The 23393-nt window shown below is 43.5% G+C and overlaps 1 protein-coding gene across 3 annotated transcripts in view; it reads right to left on the reverse strand.

Moving 5' to 3' along the window:
- prim2 (DNA primase subunit 2) overlaps nt 1-23393 on the reverse strand; it is a 306308-nt gene that overhangs the window by 17744 nt on the left and 265171 nt on the right. For all 3 annotated transcript variants that reach the window (XM_072278120.1, XM_072278111.1, XM_072278103.1), the window contains one exon: nt 3546-3672. In XM_072278120.1, the coding sequence (XP_072134221.1) occupies nt 3546-3672 (127 nt within the window). The remainder of the gene's footprint in view (nt 1-3545; nt 3673-23393) is intronic.

Raw genomic sequence — 23393 nt, forward strand, 5'->3', positions numbered from 1 at the left:
TTCCAACATAGAAACTGAAACATAAATAATTCCCAATCTTTCTGCAAAACTGTTGCATAAATCTAAGAAATAAATGAGGTCAACACAATGCTCAGATATAATTTTTCGAAACAACCTCTTTATCATTAGATTTTCTAAGATTCATAATCCAAGCTCTTCTCAGAACCTGGCCTCTTGCAGTCCAGCCACAGCGATTATAACTGGGACATTAAGTATTTACAATCTATATTAGCAAATTGGATGAAAAGAACAAATGACCTGCAGCCAGATTTGCTGATGATAACAGGGTAGGTGGGAAAAGAAGTTGTGAGAAGCACCCAAAAAGTCTGCAGAGAAACCTAACAAGCTGAATGGCAAAAATCTAGCAGAGAGAATATTGCGAGGAACAACGTAAGGTTACTCACTTTGATTAGATCAGATTATTGTCATTTACATCAGAGGGTAATGACATTCCTGGTCCACATGAAGCTTAGAATAGGTAGTATATACTGTATAGCTATAATAAATGATGAGAGCAAAACAGCAGAATGGTGCAAGGATCTGAAGTTGGGGGAAAAATAAATACTAAGGTGACAATAGAATAACCAAGAGAGGTAGAGTTAAGAACATCACTGGGGGGGGGGGGGCGGCGGAGGGTGTGTGAAAGAGGTGATTGGTTCTAATAGTGGAAAAAGGCTGTTCTTAAATCTGAATGCTTAGACATTCAAGTTCCTGTATCTTCTCCTAGAATATAGAAGAGTGAAAAGGGAATGGCCAGGAAATAAATGTGAATACATAGGAAGTACAGTATAAAGAAACAGAATAACAGAATATTGTTAAATGAAAATAATTGACAGCATACGCTTAAACAAGGCATCTGTGAGTGCTTGGAGATGAAACAGAGAAGGTTAGCACACAGGCACAACAACAAATTAGGAAGGATTATCGAATTTTGGACCATTACAAAGGGAATGGAGTATCAAGATAATAAAGTTTTGATACAACAATACAGGGCTTCACTGGGACAAGAGCTGCTGTACATTATATAGTTTTGATCTCATTTTAGAAGGGATATCTTCACACTACAGGCTGCTTGGACAAGGTTTACCAGGTTGAATTATGGTTGGAAGGGTTGAGCAGTTTGTGCGTATACACACAGAAAGAATGAGAGATGATTATATTTAATTTGACAGTAAGGGAGCTTAACAGAATAGACGCTGAGAGAATTTATGGAAGAATCTAGATCAGGGTACATAAACTTAAAATAAAAGGTTGCTCATTTAAAATGGAAAGGCAGTAAAATTTCATCACTTACAGGACCATGAATCCTTGAAATTCTCAAATCCTGCTATGGTCATGTTGTTGAATATACTCAAAGATGAAATAGGTAGACTTTAGGATAAAAGAAAAATCAAGGAATCCTATGGGCAGGCAAAAAGCAAGTAGAGTCATGATGCAACATAATGGCAGAACAAGCCCAAGGGATCTTTATAGTCTCCACTCTCTCAAATTAACCTCCGTATTTCCTTCAAAAAACCTCTCTAGTAGTAAATGCAGAAACAAGAGTCCGAATATGCACAAATCAGGATTAAAAAAAATACTGGAGGAAGGCTACAGATCAGGCAACATCTGCACAGCAAAATGGGCAGCTGATGATTTGGGGGCGAGACCCTTCTTCTGGACTGAAAGAGTAGAGGGGAGAGAGGCAGTATAAAGGGGTGAGATATAGGGATGGAGCAAGTGACAGGTGGATCCAGGTAAGGAGGAGTGATAGGCAGATGGAGGAAGGAAGAGTGGAAATAGTGACAGATGCTGGCAGGTGGTAGGTGGGGGTGATAAAGGGGATACAGATCATGAAATATGACAGGACAGGAAGGCAAAGTATGGGATCAAATTCGGAAGATGGGGACAAATAAAGAAAAGTAGTGGGGGGAGTGACTAATGGGAAGTGTATGGGGAGTGGGTAGTTGGAGGAGAGGAAAGAAACATAATGATCAGGACAATACACACAACATGCTGGAGGAACTCTGGATTTCCAGCTTCTCCAGAACCTCCTGTGTGTATGACGTGGATTCGGTGTGCGCAGGAAAAACTAGGCAGATCAGGATTATGAGAAGGGACTGAAAGACAGCAGTTTACCTGAGATCAGAAGATCCGATGTTCATAATGTTGGGCTGTAGTCTAACAAGGTGGAATATGAGGTGCTGTTCCTCAGGTTTGTGTTTGGCCTCAGCCTGGCAATGCAGAAGGCCGAGGACGAACAGGTTGGTGTGGGAAATGTGGAGTGGAATCAAAATCAACTGCAACTTGGAATTCCAGATGGCTACAGCAGACAGAGCGCCTATGCTTAGCAAAACAGTTGTCTAGTCTGCGCTTGGCCTCACTAAACTTCCTTTTTCCACACCTTTAAGCATAAACATACAGCCAGTGTTACAACTTATCTGTCCTTTGCATCTCAGTGTAAATCTCCTTTGATAAAAATTGCTGTGAAGCATATTGGACTGTCTTAAAACACTAAGGAGCTGTCTAAATGCAGGGGGCTGTAGAAGGATTGTGCTCCTATTTTGAAGTATTTAGATCAGGATAGCAATGGCATTTAAATTGCTGAGACAAGTTGTTTTCGGACTAGTTCCTAGTGGATAGGTTCAAAATACACATGTCCTTCAAAGCCCACAGAAGAAATAGTGCAAGGGACCGGGGTGAGAGTGGCTTTGTAGGTTTATTCAAAGGCCTACACAGAAGGTGTATATTTTGAACAGGTGTAAGAATACTCACTGAGGTTTGCTTTGCAATGGAATGACAATAAATTGGCAAATTTCAATAAAAATTAGAGACACAGGAGACTGCAGATGCCAGAATCCAGAGCAAAACGCAAAATGCTAGAGGAACTCAGTTTTGTCGGACAGCATTTGCGGTGAGAAATAGATGGTCGCCATTTCTGGTTAAGACCCATCATCTGGACTAAAGGAAAATAGCTCATTGTGAAGGGGCAAGGGGAAGGGATGGGAAGAAGCAGGTATGTGATTGGTAATGAAGAGAGGTAATTGACAGATGGAGGCTAGGAGGTGATAGGTGAAGGCAACATAGTATTGTCAATAATAGAATCTAAAATGAAAAGAGGATGGAACGTAAAACTAAATATGGGAAATGGAGTGGAGAGATCTGTAACGTTGACTGTCCAGATGCTACCTGACCCATAGAGTTTATTCCAGATTTTGTTTAGTTTGTCTCAAAAAATAGTCCATATCTTAAATTTTAATAAATGGTTTATGGCTCTCATATGGTTTTACTTGGCCAATGCTTGTGTGGGAGGGCGTTCATAGGATGCCCATTCCCAAAATATGAGCAAAATGTCCTCAGCAAGATGGATTGCAAAGTATAGTCTGAAAGAATGGCTCATCTCATTCTTAAATGAGGCAGCTAGGAGTCTGACAGAGCAAAACTGTGATTGGCACAAGCTGCACCCTCAAGACCTGTTGGAAATGTAGCCTAATAATCACTTTTCCAACTGTTCCCTCCAAGTCCTTTCACTGCTTTAGGAGACTGTGACTAGCCTATCAACTTACCATGATAGTCCCCTTGAGTGGGTGCATTTGACAGAATAATCTTCATGCAGCTGAATGGTGTATAGTCAGTTCTCTTGCCTTCCTTTCCATAGCTGTGCCGTATATTGTAGGCATATGATTTATCAAACTAGACATCAAAACAGAATAGAAATATATGTATTATTCATTATTTGGTACTGTGCACTCTCATTTGTAAAATGCCCATCGACCTGAAAAATCGTTGCCTGACCTGCGGAGTGTTTCAGCATTTTGTTTTATCACTCATGTCTGAAATATGGCTGAACATACAGATGACTGATGCTTGGCGTGAGAGCCTATTCCAGTCACCTCAATGCAGTTAGACCAAAACTCAACTTTGATCACCTCATAACAGTACTCATCTTGTGCTGACGTGACTCTCAGATGAAGTGTGACCCATTTAGTTAAGCTACCAGAATTCCAAAACTGCCTGTGCTGTGACAGCAACTGTTATATACAGCAAAAGGTACAAGTGGTGATGGTGGGGATTAACTGGGTGGGAGAATCATAGGTTAGTTCAACATATGTTTCTAAAGAACACAATTACATTCTTTCCATGATACAAAAAATCCTGGCAAAAGTCAAGAGGATGGAGAAAGAAATAGAAGCAACATCAGACTTCATGACTTTTCATAGATCTGGATCGCTTGTTTTGTTTCTCCCTCTACTGATGCTGTCTGAGTTCATTGTCTGTTTCCAAAATGCTCTGTTTTAAATTAATATTTCCATCATCTTCTGTCTATTGCCTTACAATCTTTTTCCACAGAGTGCAGAGGAAAGATAAGCCGTTATTCTTATCTTAAAAGGAGGAGGGAGGAGAAGATGGCGGCGCGACACAGTGCGCGCGGCCGTTCCGAATGATATCATATGTGTAACTAGGGGCTGTGCACAATCCTGATTTGATGGAGACAGCCGTGTGAAGCATGGAGGAACACCTGGAGAAACCTCTGAAATGCCCGCTTCGCTGCTGCTCCTACTGTGCGATTGAGAATCTCTGGAGGGGAAGGCCCCAAATCCTCGGCTTTGCCTACTGACTGTTGCCGGGGCCGGGGTCGAAGCGCTCGGCAGAGATGGTGCTCAGTGCTCGGTGTTGGAGAGCTGGTCGGAGGCTCGGAGTTTTCAGACGGACTCGGAGTCGGACTGTGGTCAGATGTTTCCAGGATGCCGCATGGGCAAGTTTGCGGCGATGGAGGTTCACTGTCCGCGTGAGATGATGGGACTTTCGAGAGACTTTGAGACTTTTTACTGTGCCATGGTCTGTTCTTTATCAAATTACGGTATTGCTTTGCACTGTTGTAACTATATGTTATAATTATGTGGTTTTTGTCAAATTTTCAGTCGGTTTGTCATGTGTTTCTGTGATATCATTCTGGAGAAACATTGTATTATTTCTTAATGCATGCATTATTAAATGACAATAACAGAGGACTGCGTGTCCTCATAATCTAATCTAATCTAAACTGACAGAACCAACCATAGAGAAAAGCAACATTGCTGTCTTCCCTGTTCATGAGCCATGAAGCCAGGTTTCTTGCAGTTGCTCTGCCAAAATAAATGCCTAGGTTGCATCCTACATATTAAGGTATCATTTTGGGCTTTCTCATAGTACATGTTCAAAGAACACTAGGAACAGAAATCAAGATCAAACATGTTTTTTCTTAAATTAAAGTTGGATTACTGAAAATACTATTCCATATGCATCCTTAACCACAGTGATTTGTAATCCTTCAATTGTAGCTAGTTGGAAAAAATAATTGAATAACGTCAGAAACAAAAATTGCTTAATGGATGCTTTAAACCTAGATCAGAACTCAATCTACGCCAAAGACAACTAGCTACTTATGAAATGAATTCATTCGTTCTGATTTACAATCTGGAATTTACTAGCATGTGCTTTTCTAAGAACATAAAAGTGAAAGTTTTACATGAAAGCACCTTCAAAATATTTTTATCCAAACATGTTGCTAATACTCACCTAAACTATGGATTCAAATACTTGCAGCAGCTTAATCTTTAATGAGGTGCCAGTAGCCAAGACAAAGGATAAAAATCAATTATTCCTAGTATCTTTGGGCTGTGAATAATGCTGCAGAATCACCGTCTTAAAGCTGCTAGCAACTGCCAAGCAAGGAATTTTGCTGAAGAACCTTTCTTTCCTTGGCTCCCAGTAAAAATCAGTTCTACATTTGGCCGATTATTTAATATCAAAGCTACAATGGACAAGCAAATACCCCTGAAGCACTCTGCTTGAGTGAAAATTCTACTACAATAGAAACAGCTGGTTAAGATACCTTTGAATATAAAAGTTCATGCAGCCAAAGTGTTAAGTTGGATCATCAAAGTTAGCTAAACTTCGCTTGATATTCCTTTCTTAAACCTTGCTTTCTGACAAATTTTCAACAAAGCTTTTGACCATCTTCCTTTGGACAGAGAAAGCCATCTGGTCTATTAGGCCTATGCTGGCTCCCAGAGCAATCCTATCACTTTTATTCCTCCAATTTATTTCACAGAACTTATTATTATTAACTCCCTTCAGAACAGAGACGAGGAGGAAGTTCTTTCGCCAGAATCTGTGGAATTCATTGCCACTGGTGCCTGTGGAGGCAAAGTCATTAGGTACATTTAAAGCAGAGGTTGAATTGAAATGAACTGAATTGACTTTATTTCTTACATCCTTCACATACATAAGGAGTAAAAATCTTTACGTTATGTCTCCGACTAAATGTGTAATGTGTAATCATAGTAATTTACAATAGAGCAGTCAATGTAACATCGAGTACACTCAAATCAGCGTGAGTTAATCAGTCTGATGACCTGGTGGAAGAAGCTGTCCCGGAGCCTGTTGGTCCTGGCTTTTATACTACGGTACCACTTCCCGGATGGTAGCAGCTGGAACAGTTTGTGGTTGGGGTGACTCGGGTCCCCAGTGATCCTTACACACCTGTCCTTGTAAATGTCCTGAATCATGGGAAGTTCACAACTACAGATGCGCTGGGCTGTCCGCACCACTCTCTGCAGAGTCCTGCGACTGAGAGAAGTACAGTTCCCATACCAGGCAGTGATGCAGCCAGTCAGGATGCTCTCAACTGTGCCCCTATAGAAATTTCTCAGGATTTGGGGGCCCATACCAAACTTCTTCAACCATCTGAGGTGAAAGAGATACTGTTGTGCCTTTTTCACCACCCAGTCGGTATGTACAGACCACGTGAGATCTTCGGTGATGTGGGTGCCAAGGAACTTAAGCTGTTTACACTCTCAACCCCAGATCCATTGATGTCGATAGGGATTAGCCTGTCTCCATTCCTCCTGTAACCCACAACCAGCTCCTTTGTTTTTGCAACATTGAGGGAGCGGTTGTTTGCTAGACACCACTGTGTCAGAGAGATGACTTCTTCCCTGTAGGCCACCTTGTTATTGTTTAAAACAAGCCAATCAATGTAGTGTCGTCTGCAAATTTAGTTAGAGCAGATTAGAGCAGTGGGAGGCAACACAGCCATGGGTATGCAGGGGGTAAAGGAGGGGACTTAGTACACAGCCCTGAGGATCTCCTGTATTGAAAGTCAGAGGGATGGAGGTGAGGGAGTCCACTCTTACCACCTGCCGGCAATCTGACAGAAAGCCCAGGATCCAGTTGCACAAGGCAGGGTCAAGCCTGAGGTCTCTGAGCTTCTTGTCGAGTCTGGATGGAATTACGGTGTTGAATGCTGAACTATAGCCCAAGAACAGTATTCTCACATAAGCATCCTTCTTCTCCAGATGTGTAAGGACGGTATGTAGAGCAGTGGCTATTGTGTCATCTGTTGATCGGTTGTGTCGGTAGGCAAATCGTAGGGGGTCCATTTTAGGAGGTGGCAAGCTGCAGATGTAATCCCTAACCAGCCTCTCAAAGATTATACTTATTAGTGAGGTGATTGCAATAGGATGCCAGACATTCAGGCATGTTACTTTGGTCTTTTTTGGTACAACATTGTTGGCACATGGCCAAACTGTTAAGGCGTTCGTCTAGTGATTTGACGGTCGCTAGTTCAAGCCTTGGCTGAGGCAGTGTATGTGTCCTTGAGCAAGGCATTTAACCACACATTGCTCTGCGACAACACTGGTGCCAAGCTCTATGGGTCCTAATGCCCTTACCCTGGACAACATCAGTGGTGTGGAGAGGGGAGACTTGCAGCATGGACAACTGCTGGTCTTCCACACAACCTTGCCCAGGCCTATGCCCTGAAAACTTTCCAAGGCGCAAATCCATGGTCTCATGAGACTAACGGATGCCTATGAGGTACAGGGACAATGGTGGATCATTTGAAGCAGGAGGGCACTCTACACTGGGAGAGGAAGAGATTAAAAATGTCAGTAAACATACCTGCCAGTTGTGCTGCACACATCCTGAGTACTTGCCCTAGGATGCCGTCCAGTCCTGCAGCCTTGCGACTGACCACTCGTTGGAAACATCTGCATACCTCAGCCTCAGAGATAACCAGGTTGCAGGTTGTAGCGGTGGCTTTCCTTGGAGGCTCAGAGTTAGCGACATCGAACTGAACATAAAAGTGATTGAGCTCCTTTGGGAGAGGGGCCGCGATGTTGGTGGCACCACAATGTCTGGCTTTGAAGCCTGTGATGGTATGCAACCCTCGCCACAAGTGACATGTGCTATTCGTTGTGAATCTTGACTCAATCTTGTCGCTGTATTGTTGTTTCACAGCCTTGATAGCTTTGCGCAGATCATAACTGCTTTTCTTGAGCCCTAGCTGATGGTTGGCGATGTAAGCTCGATGTGACGCTGTAAACTACTGATCCAGAGTTTCTGGTTTGGGAAGACCCTGACTGACTTCTGGGGGACAACATCGTCGATGCACTTCCGGATGAAGCACGTGACTCCATCAGTGAACTCAGAGACATCCTCATCACGGAAGACATTCCAGTTGATGTTATTGAAGCAGTCCAGCAGCATGGAGACCGACTGTTCGGACCAACAATGGATGGTTTTAACAATGGCCGCCTCTTATTTCAGCTTCTGCCCGTATATCGGCAAAAGCAGGATTGAAGAGTGATCTGATTTTCCAAAAGCTGGACGAAGGAGAGCTTTGTAAATGTTGCAAAAGGGAGTTTAACAGTGGTCAAGTATCTTATCTCCACAAGTGCTCACCTGGATGTGCTGACAAAACCTCAGAGAGACTTTCGTCGGTGACGCTCAATTAAAGTCGCCGGCGACGATGAAGGCAGAGGGTGTGCAGTCTCCAGTGTGTTGATGGTCTCGTACAGTTCCTTGAGAGCCAGGTCAGTATCAGCCTGCAGCGGAATGTACACCGCTGTGATGATAACAGCCGTGAACTCCCTAGGCAGCTAGAAGGGTCAGCACAGCAGTACCAGGTATTTCAGGAATGGGGAACAAAAAGATTTGAGTATATGCACATTCTAGGGGTCGCACCAAGCATTGTTGACCATGAAGCATACCCCTCCTCCTGTCCGCCTGGAATGGGAAGAACCCAGTGGGCTCGATGGCATGATCCGGTATCCCCTCCGTCAGCCAGGTCTCCACGAAGCACAAAACATTGCATTCCTTTGTTTCCCGCTGATAGGAGATTCTGCTCTCAGTTCACAAAGCAGTGATGCAGCCAGTCAGGATGCTCTCAATTGTGCCCCTATAGAAATTTCTTAGGATTTGGGGACCCATACCAAACTTCTTCAACTGTCTGAGGTGAAAGAGGCACTGCTGTGCCTTTTTCAACACCCAGTCGGTATGTACAGGCCACGTGAGATCGTCGGTGATGTGTATGCCAAGGAACTTGAAGTTGTTCACCCTCTCAATGCCAGATCCACTGACGTCAATAGGTGTGAGCCTGTCTCCATTCCTCCTGTAGTCCACAACCAGCTTGTTTGTTTTTGTGACATTGAGGGAAGAGGTTGTGTTGGCGCGTGGCCAGGTGGTTAAGGTGTCGGTCTAGTGATCTGAAGGTCGCTAGATCGAGCCTCAGCTGAGGCAGCGTGTTGTGTCCTTGAGCAAGGCACTTAACCAGACGTTGCTCTGCAATGACACCGGTGCCAGGCTGTATGGGTCCTAATGCCCTTCCCTTGGACAACATTTGTGGTGTGGAGCGGGGAGACTTGCAGCATGGGCAACTTCCATACAACCTTGCCCAGGCCTGCACCCTGAAAACCTTCCAAGGTGCAAATCCATAGTCTCACGAGATTAACGGATGCCTATTAAGGGAGAGGTTGTTTTCTTGACACCACTGTGTCAGGATGATCACTATTAAATGTATCATGCAAAAAAAGAACAAATAGTTTTCATGGGTTAGTTCATTGTCCATTCATAAATCTGATGGTGGAGGGGAAGAAGTTGAGAGTGTGTCTTCGGGCTCCTCTACCTCTTCCCTGATGGCATCAAGAGAAGAGGGCATGTCATAGATGGTGGGGCCCTTAATGATACCTTTTTGAGTTCAAAGTTCAAAGCATATTTATTATGGAGGTATATATATATATATATATATATATATATATATATATATATGTCAGCATATACAACCCTGAGAATCATTCTCTTCAAGCAATCACAATAGATACAAGGAAACAGAATCAATGAAAGATAGCACCCAAAAGGACGGAGAACACCAATGTGCAAAAAACAACTGTGCCAACACAAAAAAAGAAGCAAAAGAAATTATAATAATAATAATAATAATAAATAAGCAATAAACATCAAGAATATGAGATGCAGTGTTCTTGAAAGTGAGACCACAAGTTGTGGGAACGGTACAGTGATGGGGCAAGTGAAGTTATCCCCTCTGGTTCAAGAGCCTGATGGTTGAGGGGTAGTAAGTGTTCCTGAATCTGGTGGTGTGGGTCCTGAGGCTCCTGTACCACCTCTCACAGCAGTGAGGAGAGAGCATAGCCTGGATGGTGGGGGTCCTTGATGATGGATGCTGCTTTCCTGCAACGGTGCTCTGTATAGATGTGCTCAGTAGCGGAGAAGGCTTTACTGGGCCGTATGCATTATATTCTTGTAGCTTTTCCATACAAGTTTGCGTACCAGAACTGTGATGCAACTAGTCAATAAACCCTCTACCACACATCTATAGAAGTTCATCAAAGTTTTAGATAACATGCAGAATCTTTGCAAATTTCTAAGAGTGGAGGTGCTACCATACTTTCTTTGCAATGGCACATATGCTGGGCCCATGACAAATCCTCTGAAATGAAAACACCCAGTTACTTAAAGTTGCTGACCCTCCACCTCTAATTACCCCAATGAGAACTGGCTCATGGACCTCTGGTTTCCTTCTCCTGAAGCCAATAATCATCTCTTTGGTCTTGCTGACATTGAGTGAGAGGTTGTTGCTGTTACACCACTTAGCCAGATTTTCAATCTCCCTCCTGCATGCTGAGGCATCACCTTTGAAGATGTTCTTGATGATGGAGAAGCCAAGATGGAATTGGTTGAGTTTGCAACCTACTGCAGCTGTTTCCAACCCTGTGCAGTGGTCTCTCCATACTAGAAGGTGATGCATTTGACTCCAATCTCTGCATTTTTTAAAGTTCACTAGCAGTATGAATATCTATTACAGGCTCACCCTTACCCACCTAACCCATTTTACACAACTTCCTTGTTTGATATTCACCTAACTCATGTTCCGTAATCTCAAATTCCACATTCTCACCACAGGATTTTCAAATACAAGCTTTTTTCATGTCCAAACAATAATAATAAATTCCTTCAGCTAACCTCAAACATAGAAAGGAATATCTTCTTTCAGTCCTGATGAAGGGTCTCGGCCTGAAACGTCGACTGTACCTCTTCCTAGAGATGCTACCTGGCCTGCTGCGTTCACCAGCAACTTTGATGTGTGTTGCTTGAATTTCCAGCATCTGCAGAATTCCTGTTGTTTGCATCTTCCTTTCATTGTCAGCATGTCTTCCTGTCTCCTTCAATGAAGAACTACTTTCTCCACACAACGACAGAACCACTTTATAAGGGGACATTACTCACAGGCACATTAATACTTCACCAGTGATGACCCAGTCAACTACACCATGTGACAGAATAGTTTGAAATTCAAAAGATATCCTCAACATCTGTTTCAGTACTAATAGAATTTTCACTCATGCATGGAGATGCTGATATATCCTTCTCTATTCAATTTTGTTGTAAAATAATTTAGCAGAACAAAATTTGAAAAATGAATCTTTTCTAGAATTAATGATAAATATTTAAAGGGGTGAAATGATACATTATTTACTATTCCCAATCTCTGTACACTGTAGTGTAGTGGCTAGCGCAACGCTACTACAGCACTAGTGGTCAGGGTTCAATTCCCTCTGTCGTCTCTAAGGAGTTCTGTACACGGATTTCCTCCATGTGCTCCGGGTTCCTCTCACATTCCAAAGACGGACAGTTATTAGAGGTTACTAATCTGTGGGCATGCTGTGTTGGAGCCAGAAGTATGGTGACACTTGTAGGCTGCTCCCAGTACATTCTTGGACTGTGTTGGTTGTTGTCACTTGACATAAGTGACGTATTTCACCGTATATTTTGACAAATAAAACTAATCTTTAATCTAACAGAATTCTAGTACTAAAATGAGCTACTGCGCTGTTTATTTGTAAGGGTCAAGGTCGATAGATTATACAGTTTTCAGCACAGATAGAACAGACAGAGGGGCAAGGGATGGCAGAAAGAGTGACTGAGGCTAGAAACACAGAAACATAGAAAACCTACGGCACAATACAGGCCCTTTGCCCCACAATGCCGTGCCTCCACCACCATCACCAGCAGTCCATTCCATGCACTCATCACTCTCTGTAAGAAAACTTACCCTGACATCTCCTCTGTACCTACTTAAAACTGTGCCCTCTCGTGCAAACGCAAACACGAGGAAATCTGCAGATGCTGGAATTTCAAGCAACACACATAAAAGTTGCTGGTGCCCTCTCGCGTAAATCTCCTCTGCACCCTTTCTATAGTTTCCACATCCTTCCTGTAGTGAGGTGAGCAGAACTGAGCACAGTACTCCAAGTGGGGTCTGACCAGGGTCCTATATAGCTGTAACATTACTTCTCTGCTCCAAAATTCAATCCCACGATTGATGAAGGCCAATGCACCGTATGCCTTCTTAACCACAGAGTCAACCTGAGCAGCAGCTTTAAGAGTCCTATGGACTTGGATCCCAAGATCCCTCTGATTCTTCACACTGCCAAGAGTCTTACCATTAATACTATATTCTGCCATCATATTTGACCTATCAAACTAAACCACCTCACACTTAACTGGGTTGCACTCCATCTGCCACTTCTCAGCCCAGGTTTGCATCCTATCGATATCCCGCTGTAACTTCTGACAGCCCTCCACACTATCCACAACACTCCCAGCCTTTGTGTCATCAGCAAATTTACTAACCCATTCCTCCACTTCCTCATCCAGGTTATTTATAAAAATCACAAAGAGAAGGGGTCCCAGAACAGATCCCTGAGGCACAATGAGTTGTGGTACCTGCAGTAAGAATTGTCTGGCCATGAATTCTGGATTGACCAAGAAGATTACTAGAAGAGTAAGGAAATGATGAAGGATGGTGAAGATTGATAGGAAAAGTGAGCAATATCGACCTCTATGCAGAATATGACCCGTCTGCAACCACTCTTTGCCTTCTGTGGGCAAGCTAATTCTGGATCCACAAAGCAAGGCACCCATGGATCCCATGCTTCCTTACTTTCTCAATAAGCCTTGCATGAGGTACTTTATCAATGCCTTGCTGAAATCCATATACACTACATCTACTGTTCAAGAAATTGGCATAAGGATACAGCAAGCTCCAATAATCTACTGGACAATTGTTAGAAATCCCGATCGTTTTGCACCTGGCTCATGGAGATTATTTTTAAACCCACGTGACTCTGGCGCTTCCTTTAAATCCACTGGCGACCTATTTCCTGCAGTCCTTTTAAACACTGCAGTTCAGCTCCTAGTATTCCCTTTGGAATCACCCAGTTTGCTAGAAAACTCGGTGTACTACTTCATAACATCTCAAAGAAAAGATAAATTAAAATGTATTATGGTCTTGACAAAGTGATATCCAACAGTCCCTAAAATTTGCAGGACAAATACCAGTGAAGTGTTGCACATACTGGATTATTGTAGTTTCACTGCAGCGTGAATGGGATTTATAATGTTGGGTTTCTCAGAATTGTGATATGTATGGCCATGAGAGAGTTCTATATGTGTCAGGTATGCAATGTGTTCAACTGCAGGTAGAAATCTCTTCCTAATGGGAATCCAGCAGCAATATAGTAAAGCAATACGAGGGGTGATTGTTAAGTTTGTGGCCTAAGGTAGAAGGAGTCAATTTCAGAAAACCGAGCACATTTATTTTTCCAACATATTCCCCTCCTATATGTACATGCAGTCCAGCGGTCATAGAGCATACGGATCCCTTCTTTGTAGAAGTGCTCCACAGCAGGGGTGATTGATAAGTTTGTGGCCTTAGGTAGAAGGAGATGAGTTATACAGCTCTTCTTACATGCCTGTGCAGTTCAACTCTTTGAGTGATAATGCAGAAAGTTTGAAGTTTTTGATATCCTTCTACTTCAGGCCACGAACTTATCAATCATCCCTGATGCGGACTTCTACAAAGAAGGGATCTGTATACTCCACGACCGCTGGACTAAATGTGTAAATGTAGGAAAAATAAATGTGCTAGGTTTTCTAAAATTGACTCCTTCTACCTTAAGCCATGAACTTATCAATCACCTCTCGTCTACATGTTTCAGAGAGGAAAATAGTAAAAACCAAGGGACCAGTGGGAAAGTGGCATAAAAAGGGTAGACTGGGCTACCTCCTTCCAGGCTGTCTATTTGTTTTTATTTTCGATATTGCTCACTTTTCCTATCAATCTTCACTATCCTTCATCATTTCCTTACTCTTCTAGTAATCTTCTTGGTCAATCCAGAATTCATGGCCAGACAATTCTTACTGCAGGTACCACAACTCATTGAGTTATTTACCATTCTTGCAAGGCACATCATACGGATTTAATGCCCTTCCCACTTACTGAAAATTCAAGAGATCTTTGGTCCAAGTGGAGTACCTGTGACTTTCCAGATGTGGTATTGTTTCATTTCCCTAACTCACCTCTTCTAAGTTTAAATTACAAGAACTTAAAAATTATCAGGAGCCTTGATGCAGGAGATCAGGAAACACTGATTTCACTGACAAAATGGGCAGCCACTGGAAGTCATGATTTTAAGATAAGTTTCAAAATAACTAAAGGAAGAGTAGATTTTGATTTATGCTATTGCCATTTGACCCATCAGTTCTATGCTGGATCACTCATCAGTACATTCAACCACACATTTCCTCTAATCTTTTCCCTGTCACCTGTCCATCAACCACACCAGTTACTCCTGCCACCCACCCATCACTGGAGTCATGAGGCTTCAGCACGAACATCCAAGCTATTAGGTTGCACTGTTTAAGGAGGTTTAAGGGTTACTTCTAAAAAGGAGATGGAAACAGATTTGAAGGGGGATAAAACTGCAGTGCAATAGGCAAAGAGTAGAAATGTGAGTAATTGTCAGCTCTTTCACAAAGCTTGCATAAACAACCTCATCCTGTCTTGAATGATGATGGAATTATCTGATGTGATTCTTGGTGTAGTACTTCTAAAATAAAATCTGCATTTTGCTTTTACAAAGGCTCATTTTGTTTCAAGCGAAACTATGGTCAATGAGTATTCAAACCTGCCTCGCCGACAGATTCTCATAGAGGTAAGTTTGTCAGACTAAATTTGGAAATAGCATAAAAATGGTAATTTTTTTCCCTCTGGTAATCTACTAAATTTACCAGTTACCCAAAAGTAAATCTATCTTCCCAATTGTTGGCCCACAGTCCTGCAAGTAATGACTATTCAAGTGTTCATCCAAGATCTTTTCAAATGTGTTCAGAGTTTCTGTCTCCACTATTTTTATAGGCATTGAGCTCCTGAACTCCCTTCTTTGAACTTTCCATCTAATCCTTCAACCAATAAAATGAAGCCTATATTCTTTAGCTACAGACCTCTCTGAGACTAGAAATTGGCTCTTACTACTTACTGTCTCAGCTTCTCATAACTTTGAATACACTCGGACCCCACTTAACCATAGAATCATAGAAACTACAGCACAGAAACAGGCCTTTTGGCCCTTCTTGGCTGTGCCGAACCATTTTCTGCCTAGTCCCACTGACCTGCACACGGACCATATCCCTCCATACACCTCCCATCCATGTATCTGTCCAATTTATTCTTAAATGTTAAAAAAGAACCCGCATTTACCACCTCATCTGGCAGCTCATTCCATACTCCCACCACTCTCTGTGTGAAGAAGCCCCCACTAATGTTCCCTTTAAACTTTTCTCCCTTCACCCTTAACCCATGTCCTCTGGTTTTTTTCTCCCCTTGCCTCAGTGGAAAAAGCCTGCTTGCATTCACTCTATCTATACTCATCATAATTTTATATACCTCTATCAAATCTCCCCTCATTCTTCTACGCTCCAGGGAATAAAAGTCCTAACCTATTCAACCTTTCTCTGTAACTGAGTTTTTCAAGTCCCGGCAACATCCTTGTAAACCTTCTCTGCACTCTTTCAACCTTATTTATATCCTTCCTGTAATTTGGTGACCAAAACTGAACACAATACTCCAGATTCGGCCTCACCAATGCCTTATACAACCTCATCATAACATTCCAGCTCTTATACTCAATACTTTGATTAATAAAGGCCAATGTACCAAAAGCTCTCTTTACGACCCTGTCTACCTGTGACGCCACTTTTAGGGAATTTTGTATCTGTATTCCCAGATCCCTCTCTTCTACTGCACTCCTCAGTGCCTTACCATTAACCCTGTATGTTCTACCTTGGTTTGTCCTTCCAACGTGCAATACCTCACACTTGTCTGTATTAAACTCCATCTGCCATTTTTCAGCCCATTTTTCCAGCTGGTCCAAGTCCCTCTGCAGGCTCTGAAAACCTTCCTCACTGTCTACTACACCTCCAATCTTTGTATCATCAGCAAATTTGCTGATTCAATTTACCACATTATCATCCAGATCATTGATATAGATGACAAATAACAATGGACCCAGCACTGATCCCTGTGGCACACCACTAGTCACAGGCCTCCACTCGGAGAAGCAATTCTCTACTACCACTCTTTGGCTTCTTCCATTGAGCCAATGTCTAATCCAATTTACCACCTCTCCATGTATACCTAGCGACTGAATTTTCCCAACTAACCTCCCATGTGGGACCTTGTCAAAGGCCTTACTGAAATCCATGTAGACAATATCCACTGCCTTCCCTTCATCCACTTTCCTGGTAACCTCCTCAAAAAACTCCAATAGATTGGTCAAACATGACCTACCACGCACAAACAACAGGAATTCTGCAGATGCTGGAAATTCAAGCAACACACATCAAAGTTGCTGGTGAACGCAGCAGGCCAAGCAGCATCTGTAGGAAGAGGTACAGTCGATGTTTCAGGCCGAGACCCTTCGTCAGGACTAACTGAAGGAAGAGTGAGTAAGGGATTTGAAAGTTGAAGGGGGAGGGGGAGATCCAAAATGATAGAAGAAGACAGGAGGGGGAGGGATAGAGCCAAGAGCTGGACAGGTGATAGGCAAAAGGGGATACGAGAGGATCATGGGACAGGAGGTCCAGGAAGAAAGATGGGGGGGGGGGGCCAGAGGATGGGCAAGAGGTATATTCAGAGGGACAGAGGGAGAAAAAGGAGAGTGAGAGAAAAAATGTGTGCATAAAAATGAGTAACAGATGGGGTACGAGGGGGAGGTTTATCCACGGCCTCCTCTACTGTAAAGATGAAGCCACACTCAGGTTGGAGGAACAACACCTTATATTCCGTCTGGGTAGCCTCCAACCTGATGGCATGAACATCGACTTCTCTAACTTCCGCTAAGGCCCCACCTCCCCCTCGTACCCCATCTGTTACTCATTTTTATGCACACATTCTTTCTCTCACTCTCCTTTTTCTCCCTCTGTCCCTCTGAATATACCTCTTGCCCATCCTCTGGGTCCCCCCCTCCTTGTCTTTCTTCCCAGACCTCCTGTCCCATGATCCTCTCGTATCTCCTTTTGCCTATCACCTGTCCAGCTCTTGGCTCCATCCCTCCCCCTCCTGTCTTCTCCTATCATTTTGGATCTCCCCCTCCCCCTCCAACTTTCAAATCCCTTACTCACTCTTCCTTCAGTTAGTCCTGACGAAGGGTCTCGGCCTGAAACATCGACTGCACCTCTTCCTACAGATGCTGCTTGGCCTGCTGCGTTCACCAGCAACTTTGATGTGTGTTGCTACCACGCACAAAGCCATGTTGACTCTCCCTAATAAGTCCCTGTCTATCCAAATAGATTCTGTCTCTTAGAACTCCCTCCAATAACTTACCTACTACCGACGTTAAACTTACCGGCCTATAATTTCCCGGATTACTTTTCGATCCTTTTTTAAACAACGGAACAACATGAGCTACTCTCCAATTCTCCGGCACCTCACCCGTAGACAGCGACATTTTAAATATTTCTGCTAGGGCCCCCGCAATTTCAACACTAGTCTCCTTCAAGGTCCGAGGGAACACCCTGTCAGGTCCCGGGGTTTATCCACTTTAATTTTCCTCAAGACAGCAAGCACCTCCTCCTTTTCAATCTGTACAGTTTCCATGATCTCACTACTTGATTCCCTTAATTCCATAGACTTCATACCAGTTTCCTTAGTAAATACAGATGCAAAAAACCTATTTAAGATCTCCCCCATTTCCTTTGGTTCTGCACATAGCTGACCACTCTGCTCTTCAAGAGGATCAATTTTATCTCTTACAATCCTTTTGCTCTTCATATACCTGTAAAAAGCTCTTTGGATTATCCTTCACTTTGACTGCCAAGGCAACCTCATGTCTTCTTTTAGCCCTCCTGATTACTTACTTAAATATTTTCTTGCACTTCTTATACTCCTCAAGCACCTGATTTACCCCCTGTTTCCTATACATTTCATACAACTCCCTCTTCTTCTTTATCAGAGTTGCAATATCCCTTGAGAACCAAGGTTCCTTATTCCTATTTACTTTGCCTTTAATCCTGACAGGAACATACAAACTCTGCACTCTCAAAATTTCTCCTTTGAAGGCTTCCCACCTACCAATCACATCTTTGCCAGAGAACAACCTGTCCCAATCCACGCTTTTTAGATCCTTTCTCATTTCTTCAAATTTGGCCTTCTTCCAGTTCAGAACCTCAACCCTAGGACCAGATCTATCCTTGTCCATGATCAAATTGAAACTAATGGTGTTATGATCACTGGAACCAAAGTGCTCCCCTACACAGACTTCCGTCACTTGTCCTAACTCGTTTCCTAACAGGAGATCCAATACTGCATCCCCTCTAGTTGGTCCCTCTATATATTGATTTAGAAAACTTTCCTGAACACATTTTACAAACTCTAAACCATCTAGACCCCTAACAGTATGGGAGTCCCAATCAATACATGGAAAATTAAAATCCCCTACCACCACAACTTTATGTTTCCTGCAGTTGCCTGCTATCTCTCTGCAGACTTACTATTCCTACCCTCACTGGCATGTAGCACAGGTAGCAATCCTGAGATTACCACCCTTGAGGTCCTGCTTTTCAGCTTCCTACCAAGCTCTCTATACTCACTCTCCAGGATCTCCTCACTCTTCCTTGTTATGTCATTGGTACCGATGTGCATCACGACATCTGGCTGGTCACCCTCCCACTTCAGAATGTCATGCAATCGATCAGAGACATCCTTGACCCTGGCACCCGTGAGGCAACAAACCATCCTGGATTCTCTGTCACGACCACAGAACCTCCTATCTGCACCTCTAACTATCGAGTCCCCTATCACTACCGCCCTCCTCTTTTTCCACCCTCCCTTCTGCACTGCAGAGCCAGACTCAGTGCCAGAGATCCGGCTACTGCAGCTTGTCCCAGGTAAGTCATCCCCCCCAACAGTATCCAGTGCGGTATACTTGTTGTTGAGGGGAATGGCCACAGGGGAACCCTGCTCTATCTGCCCTTTCCTCTTCCCGCGCCTGACAGTGACCCAATTTCCTGTGCTCTGCTCCTTTGGCGTAACCACCTCCCTGTAGCTACTATCTATAATCTCCTCATTCTCCCAAATGATCCGCCAGTCATCCAGCTCCTGCTCCAGTTCCCTAACGCGGTTTGTTAGGAGCTGCAGCTGTATGCACTTCTTGCAGGTGTTGTTGTCAGGGACACTGGAGGGCTCCCTGACTTCCCACATCCTGCAAGAGGAGCATTCCAACATCCTGCCTGGCATTCTCTCTACTCTAAACAATCCGAACAAAAAACTTACCAGAACCTACCCTGGCCTCTGCCTGTTAACACTGAGGATGTGTTCCTCAGATGTGGAGTGCTACATAAATCAGTGCTAGGCGGAGTTATTATAGCATTACATAAATGGACATGTGTGCCTGATTTAAAAAAAATCAAACCTGGGATATATGATATATTATTTTGTATATACACAGTAATTTCTGGAGTAACAAACACACAAATAGGCCTAACCTGTACATCAGTGGAGCAGCAACACACCACAGCAGCAGTGGAGGGATGCGGGTGGTGGGTACATCTTAAGGGAGGGTCCAGGCTGTGGGTCCTCCTCTAACTTAGACTTCTTCTTCAAGTAGGCATCGACATTTGACTGTCTTTTCTTAAGTTTCCTCTCAGGAAGCAGTTCTTAGTAGCAGGGAATCATGTCAAGAACACCTCGTTGCCTTATTGCTTTGTTCCCAGTCAGGGCCATTATTGATAAACTGGTCCATGATTGTGTGACCGCGGTGTTGCTAGCACTAAGGAATTTTGTGGTGATGTTTCTTGCTGGTGTTACCTCTTCTCCATCCGTGTCCTCAGATTCACCCCAGGATGTGTTGTTTTGTGAGTTCTCGAAGCTCTTTGGATTAAAGCTCTTGCCATGAGTAACTTTTCAACATCACCATCATTAACATCTTGTAATCCCACCTCACTAGGCAGTTCAACAATGTTTTGGATGACTGGTTCCACCTGAAATCTTAGAATGTGTTGTTCCATGCTTCTGGCCATAGCTTCTAAAACACTCCACTCATGCAGTTTGAAGTTACTTCATCCCATGCTGCTCTGATATTGTCTACAGCTTTTACGACATTGTAATTTTTCCAAAATTGTCTGATGTATTTTTGTCTTGACCTTTTGTTTCCTCTGCAAGATGCTTGAATATGCGATGAAGGTAGTAGGCTTTAAAATTTGATATTACTCCCTGATTCATTGTTTGAAGTAATGAAGTGGCGTAGGGTAGAAGGTAAACCACTTCTACAAGAATATAGGTCCGAAGCGTGTCAAGATTCTCAGGGTGGTCTGGGGCACTATCAAACACTAACAATGCTTTAGGTTTAAGGTCAAGCTCCTCACAATACCGTTTCACTGCTGGACGAAAATGTGAAACAAAGCAATTTTGGAAAACATCAATCATCACCCAGACTTTCTTGTTGGATTTCTAAATCACTGGTAGACTTGACTTTAAAATTCCTTTCATTGCTTGTGGAGTTTCATAGATACACAATCATAGGATTTAACTTAAAGTCACCTTTAGCATTTCCTCAGATGCTAAAGATGACCTTGGAACCCAGTTTCTCTTCTTGGGAGATGGAAGTATGAGAAGGCATTCTTTTTCCAAAATAGGCCCATTTTATCCACATTGAAGACAAGCTCGGGAGGATAATCGTCCTTTTCAAGTCAAGTCAAGTCAAGTGAAGTCACTTTTTATTGTCATTTCAACCATAACTGCTGGTACAGAACATAGTAAAAATGAGACAACGTTTTCCAGGACCCTGGTGCTACATGAAACAATACAAAAACTACACTGAACTACGTAAGAAAAAACACCAAAACTACACTAGACTGCAGACCTATCCAGGACTGCATAAAGTGCACAAAACAGTGCAGGCACTACAATAAATAATAAACAAGACAGTAGGCACAGTAGAGGGTATAGTAGGTTGGTGTCAAGGCAGGCTCTGGGTATTGAGGAGTCTGATGGCTTGGGGAAAGAAACTGTTACATAGTCTGGTCGTGAGAGCCCAAATGCTTCGGTGCCTTTTGCCAGATGGCAGGAGGGAGAAGAGTTTATATGAGGGGTGTGTGGGATTCTTCACTATGCTGTTTGCTTTACGGATGCAGCTTATGGTGTAAATGTCTGTGATGGCGGGAAGAGAGACCCCGATGATCTTTTCAGCTGACCTCACTATCCACTGCAGAAAGTAGAGACACTGCTGGGCTTTCTTTGCTATGGAGCTAGTGTTGAGGGACCAGGTGAGATTCTCCGCCAGGTGAACACCAAGAAATTTGGTACTCTTAACGATCTCTACGGAGGAGTCGTCGATGTTCAGTGGAGAGTGGTCACTCCGTGTCCTCCTGAGGTCAACAACCATCACTTTTGTTTCGTTAACATTCAGAGACAGGTTGTTGGCTCTGCACCAGTCCGTTAGCCACTGCACCTCCTCTCTGTATGCTGACTCATCATTTTTGCTGATGAGACCCACCACGGTCGTGTCATCGGCGAACTTGATGATATGATTCGAGCTGTGTGTTGCAGCACCGTCGTGGGTCAGCAGAGTGAACAGCAGTGGACTGAGCACACAGTCCTGGGGGGCCCCCATGCTCAGTGTGATGGTGTTAGAGATGCTGCTACCAATTCGGACTGACTGAGGTCTCCCAGTCAGGAAGTCTAGGATCCAGTTGCAGAGGGAGGTGTTCAGGCCCAGTAGGCTCAGCTTTCCAATCAGTTTCTGAGGAATGATTGTGTTGAATGCTGAACTGAAGTCTATGAACAGCATTCGAACGTACGTGTCTTTTTTGTCCAGGTAGGTTAGGGCCAGGTGGAGGGTGATGGCAATGGCATCGTCTGTTGAACGGTTGGGACGGTACGCGAACTGCAGGGGGTTCAATGAGGGGGGGGCAGCGGGGACTTGATGTGCCTCATGACGAGCCTCTCGAAACATTTCATGATGATGGATGTGAGAGCAACGGGACGGTAATCATTAAGGCAGGACACTAAAGACTTCTTCGGCACAGGGACTGAATTGTGGCAATTATGGCCTTCAGTGTTGCAGGAAAATCCTTGGCTGCCTTGGTGTGAACTAATACGCAATTGGCTGTAAGTGGCTCAGAGCACGTGCAAAGCACTGTCACTGACTGACTGAATGCTTACTGTAATGACCACTCTTGAGAAGTTTTAAGTGTTGTTTAAAATAAATCTTTGTCATTTAAAAATATTTCAATAAAGAATTGAAAAACCGCATTATAATGAATCAGTGCTATGGGGGGTAGCGTTATGCGGGGTCTGAGTGTACAGTATATTTCTCCTCGACCCTAGTTCCAATGAAAACAAACCCAGCCTTGGCACACTTTCCTTGCAATCATAGTTTTCCAATCTTAGCAACATCTTCCTAAATCACCTCTGCAACCTCTCCAGTGCCATCGCTCTCTTCTTCTATTACGGTGAACAGAGCTCTACAGTTGTACAGTCTGTACAGTCACTTGTACAGATCTAGCACAGCTTCACTACTATGCTGTTTAATGCATTGGCCAATAAAGTCAATTGCCCCATCCATCTTACTCACCTATCCCACTATCCTCAAGAATTTCTGTACATGCCCTTCAAGATCCTTTTGCTCATCCATACATTTCAGTATCCCCAGCTACCTCGTGGGCAGCCATAGGACAGACAAAGGTTATGGGACTAAACCCAGACAGCAACTCCAGACTGGAGCCCCTAAGGC

Source organism: Mobula birostris, chromosome 2, assembly GCF_030028105.1.
Source record: "Mobula birostris isolate sMobBir1 chromosome 2, sMobBir1.hap1, whole genome shotgun sequence".
Taxonomy (NCBI): Eukaryota; Metazoa; Chordata; class Chondrichthyes; order Myliobatiformes; family Myliobatidae; genus Mobula; species Mobula birostris.